This window comes from Triticum aestivum, chromosome 4B (assembly GCF_018294505.1).
Source record: "Triticum aestivum cultivar Chinese Spring chromosome 4B, IWGSC CS RefSeq v2.1, whole genome shotgun sequence".
NCBI lineage: Eukaryota > Viridiplantae > Streptophyta > Magnoliopsida > Poales > Poaceae > Triticum > Triticum aestivum.
Genome location: NC_057804.1, coordinates 49,374,424 through 49,379,266, shown reverse-complemented (window position 1 = coordinate 49,379,266; position 4,843 = coordinate 49,374,424). Strand labels below are relative to the sequence as shown.

General features: G+C 45.3%; 1 protein-coding gene across 1 annotated transcript in view; it reads right to left on the bottom strand.

Moving 5' to 3' along the window:
• Positions 1 to 4,587, bottom strand: part of LOC123090933 (COMPASS-like H3K4 histone methylase component WDR5A) — a 6,722-nt gene extending 2,135 nt beyond the window's left edge. Inside the window, exon 1 of the mRNA XM_044512288.1 lies at positions 3,825 to 4,587. Coding sequence (XP_044368223.1) covers positions 3,825 to 4,487 — 663 coding nt within the window. The 5' untranslated portion in view covers positions 4,488 to 4,587. The remainder of the gene's footprint in view (positions 1 to 3,824) is intronic.
• Between the last annotated feature and the right edge of the window lie 256 nt (positions 4,588 to 4,843).

Below are 4,843 nucleotides of genomic sequence, written 5' to 3'. Positions count from 1 at the left end.
AGTTATTTTGATGGAGTGGATTCAGACCGCCACTTCATTTTCTGCTGGGGTCAGGTCTCGCCTAGCGGACTTTAAACCAGCACTTCATTTTCTGTTTTTCTGCTGGAGTCAGGCCTCGCTTAGCGGACTTTAAAACTTATTATAGGCAAAATGCAAGGATACAAGAAAATATTGAACTTTAATGTTAGAAATAATTATACATCAGGAAATGATAGGTCAAAATGACAAAAGAAATCAAATTCACGGCAGCTATAGCCTATAAAATGGCAACGTGGCTGGGAAGAAAACATTGGAATTAGTTGGATAGTGGAAGTACCTACTACCTAGATAACTTTGTGAATTTGGTATCAATAGCAATTAGCAAGCAATCATTTCGAATGTGCAATTACTACCTACCGAAAAAAGTGGTCAAGGTAATATGTATCAACCAAACCTGCCGTGCCGGTGAACCCAGGTTAAATAACATAGAGAGTCCATTTGGATTTTGGAAGGGATAAAATAAATTAAATCCTACTACCTCACATCATTTCCCCATTTTGACCTGTGGTATGCAGGTCCCATTGCTGAGAATGGAAAACGTCAAAGAACCAACAAATTGCTAAGCAGTGGATTGAACCCACAACTCAACACCCCCAACACTCATTTCTTTTCTTCCAGTTCCACTGCGGTAGTTGTGTGCCTATGGCTATCCTGCAGTTGCTGAAGCATTTATCTTTACTAAAAAGAACAAGTTTGGGAGATTTGGGTTTCTTAAAAAAATGCCTTTTGGAAATCTTAGCAAAGAAGGGTGGGCCTAGCGCAGTGGTAGTCTCTCCATGGCCCGGAGATCCTGGGTTTGGAACAGCCTCCTTGCAAAATTATTATGGAAGGGTAAGGCTGTCTAGAAATTCCCTTCCCCAGACCCCACCTTGTGTGGGAGCTTTCAACACTTGGTAAGCCTTTTTTTTTAAATCTTAGCAAGTTCCAATTTATCTTCAAAACAAGAAAAAATTCGCAGGATAGAACAAGGTACAGTTATTGCTCTATTAATGCCCATCACATATTCTATCACGAATTTTTCAAATTCACAGCAGCTATATAATGGCAACATGGCTGGGAAGGAAGCATTGGAATTAGTTGAATAGTGAAAGTGCCTAGATAACTTCGTGAATTTGATATCAATAGCAATTAGCAAGCCAACATTTTGAATGTGCAACTACTACCTACCTAAAAAAAGTGTTATTATCAGAAATAATCATGGTAACATATCAAACCTGCCATACAGGTGGACTCTGATTAAATAACATACAGAGTCCATTTGGATTTTGAGAGGGATAAAATAAATTAAATCCTATTACTACCTAACACCCTTTTCCATTTTGACCTGTGGTATGCAGGTCCCATTGCCGAGAATGGAAAATATCGAAGAACCAACAAATTGCTAAACAGTGGATCAAACCCACAATTGGACACCCCCAAACACTCATTTGTTTTCTTCCACTGCGGTAGCTGTGTGCCTATGGCTATCCTGCAGTTGCTGAAGCCTTTATCTTTATTCTTTACTAGGAAAACAAGTTTGGGAGATTTGGGTTTCTTAAAAAAAATCCACTTTTTGGAAATCTTAGGAGGGTCCAATTTGTTTTCAAAACAAGGAAATTTTGCAGGATAGGACAACGTACAGATATTGCTCTATTAATGTCTTCTCATGTAGGCTTTGCCACTTACATATCCACCCCCACCCCCTCCCCCTGCCTAAAAATAAAATTCCAGCCCATCCTACGCTCATGGCAAGAGTTTAACATAACCCCTAATGTAACAATTCCCAAATAATCTTTCTCTTGTCCTTCAATGTATGCACTCACAGCACTACAAGAGAACAGAATCACCTAACTAGTATTGTGAGATTGTTTATAAGGTGTCTCTCCTTGGACGGTTAGGTGGCAAGGCGGCACCCTGGCAGCACCTTACAATTGTGCTGCTTTAGGCGCTTAGGCGTCAGGGGGATTGGTGTTCGCCTTAGGTCGCCTTACCGCCTTATAAACAATGGTTGTGACCTTCAACTCAGCTGTGACTACAGCGATGTCACAAAAACTGACACCGCAGGCTACACAGTCACTGTGCAACATGATATCAAAGAAAGTGCAAATCTACACCCAGCACCATGTCACAATTACTGAAGCATCTACACTTACCTCTAGGGGATTGTGATCACATCAACTGTGGAAGGAGATGATGAATAAAAAAGGATTAGTTAACCAGAGTATTTTTTTTTGGCAAACTACCAAAGTATATTGAAGCCCGATAAAAATATCAATAGCTTCTTATGCTAAAATGTAAAAGACAGTTGGCTATGTGCAATTCCACACATTTAATTACTTCTCAAGAATCATATGACTATACCAGGCAGTTGCAAAACAGACAACAGGCATACAGCCAAAAGAAACAAACTACTGATTGATGTCCCAGACATGTCAATTTACTGCAAAAAGACCTAAAAAAATCTTTATCACCAGAACAATCACCACACAATTGTACTTAGGCACATCAAAATCAAATCATGAAAGAAAGTTGAATTTCGAGCTTTCTGCATTTCTCAACAGAAATATTCCCACCAAGCTCATTGTGAATGAAGACAAAAACAAATACTACCTCCGTCCGGAATTACTTGTCGCTTAAATGGATGTATCTAGCACTATATTTTAGTGCTAGGTATATCCATTTGAGCGACAAGTAATTCAGGATGGAGGGAGTATTACCCTCATCTGTATCATCTCAAGACTGCAGACAACACTACAAAATGATGCCGTTTGTAGAAATTATTAACAAGCCATGCTTTGCTTTTTTCCATATTCTAGAGCATAGGAAGAATGGTAGCACTAAGTCCCAACATAATCACAAAATTTCCAACTCTACTTAGCATAGTGCAGACCGAACGATGTGCAGATCACTCACTCAATCTTCTCCATTGCAAAATCACATATTACTGCAAATTGAAGTTCATGTCATGCTGTGAAGTACAAAAATAGTATTGCGGCGGGTCTAATACCTCCAACCCAAAGAGTACCTTGCTTGGTGGCACCTCACTGGGACTCCCAATTTGCATATTCTCCCAAGGCTAGACTTAATGGAACTGATAGAATCAGGCTATGGCTAAGATTAACTGAGCTTGCAAGCCTCATTAAAAGGGGAGCTTAAAAAAAGGGCAGCCCAGTGCATGTAGCTCCCTCTTGCGCAGGTTCCGGGGAAGGGTCCAACCACTTTGGGTCTTTAGTACTCAGCCATTTCCTACATTTCTGCAAGAGGCTGTTTCCTGGACTCGAACCCGTGACCTCATGGTCACAGGGAAACAGCGATGCGCGCCAAGGCATTAAAAGGGGAGCTTAACATGTAGTAAAAGAATAGCTCCACAAAGCAGCACCGACATAAGTCCCCAGTATAAGCAGCCAATAAAGCATCATTTATGGTGCACGCTCTGGACTAAGTGCCTGCATCGGCTCTACGAACAATCTCAAAGCTATGAATCCCCTCCTAGTTCCCTAGTGGCACTCCGTCCCTTGTGCCCACAAAAATGTACTTGTAGTGTTCCGTTGCTAATGTTCTTCCTAGCTAACAATGTCAACTACTAATGGTTAACCTAGCTATCAGAACAATCAGACATTCAATAACAACAGAACTGATAATTGCAATTTCACATATGCTGCCAGCTGGAAAGGTCTCTTCAACCTAGCTAAAGAGAGCAATCAAACATTCAATAACAACGCAATTGATAATTGCAATTTCACATATGCTGCGAGCTGGAAAGGTCTCTACAATAACAGAATGAGGAGAGATTCTGAATAACTCACCAGGGTGCTGTCAAGGGTGGATGCAAGCACGAACTTGCCATTGGGCGAGAACTTGGAGTAGGACACGGGCGGGCTCTCGTCGTCGATGAGGGTCTTGACGCAGTGCCCGGTGGCTGCGTCCCAGATGCGGCAGAGCCCATCGTAGCTTCCCGACACGATCATGGCCCCGTCCCGGTCGAAATCGACGGCGGTGACAGGCTCGGAGTGGGCGGGCAGCACGCGGAGGCTCCGGCCCGACCTGACCTCCCAAACGCGCACCGTCTCGTCGAAGGATCCGGAGGCGAGCACGTTGCCGTGGGGGCTGAAGGCGACGCAGAAGGCGTAGTTGGTGTGGCCGGCCAGCGTCTTGACGAGGCGGGCGCCGCCGCCGGCGCCCAGGTCCCAGATGCGGACGGTGCGGTCGTCGGAGGCGGAGGCGAGCAGGCGGCCGTCGGGGGAGAAGGAGAGATCGGAGACGCCCTCCTCGTGGCCCTCGAGCTCGGCGACGAGGGAGAGGTCCGCCGAGGACCAGACGCGGAGGAGCTTGTCGGCGGAGGCGGAGGCGAGGAGGCGGCCGTCCGGGGAGAACTTGACGGCGGATACGGCGCGGCGGTGCCCCGTGAGGGTCGCGCGGAGGGCGTACCCCGGGGAGGCAGGGGTCTCGTCTGCATCCGGCGCCGCCATTGCCGCGAACCAGAAAGAAAAAGGGTTTGGGGTTTTGTAATTTGGGAAGGGTCGAGTTCCTCCCCTTTGGCGACGCTGCTGCGGTGGGGTGGTCTGTTGAGTTGAGTTGGGGAACCACGGCGAGGGACGCGTGCCGAAGCTCCGGAGTTTCGGTGGGCTTTAGACGGCTATGGCGGTATGGACTGGGCTTCAGATATCTACTGGTGGCGGTCCTGGGAGTTGTCTTTAGCGACCTTAGACGGCCCAATTCATTTGTTTTACCAACTGGACAGCAGAACATTTTTTCTTTTTACCAATTGCACAGCAGAACAACATATTTGATACCACTATGTACATGTACATGCAAAGCTTTTTTT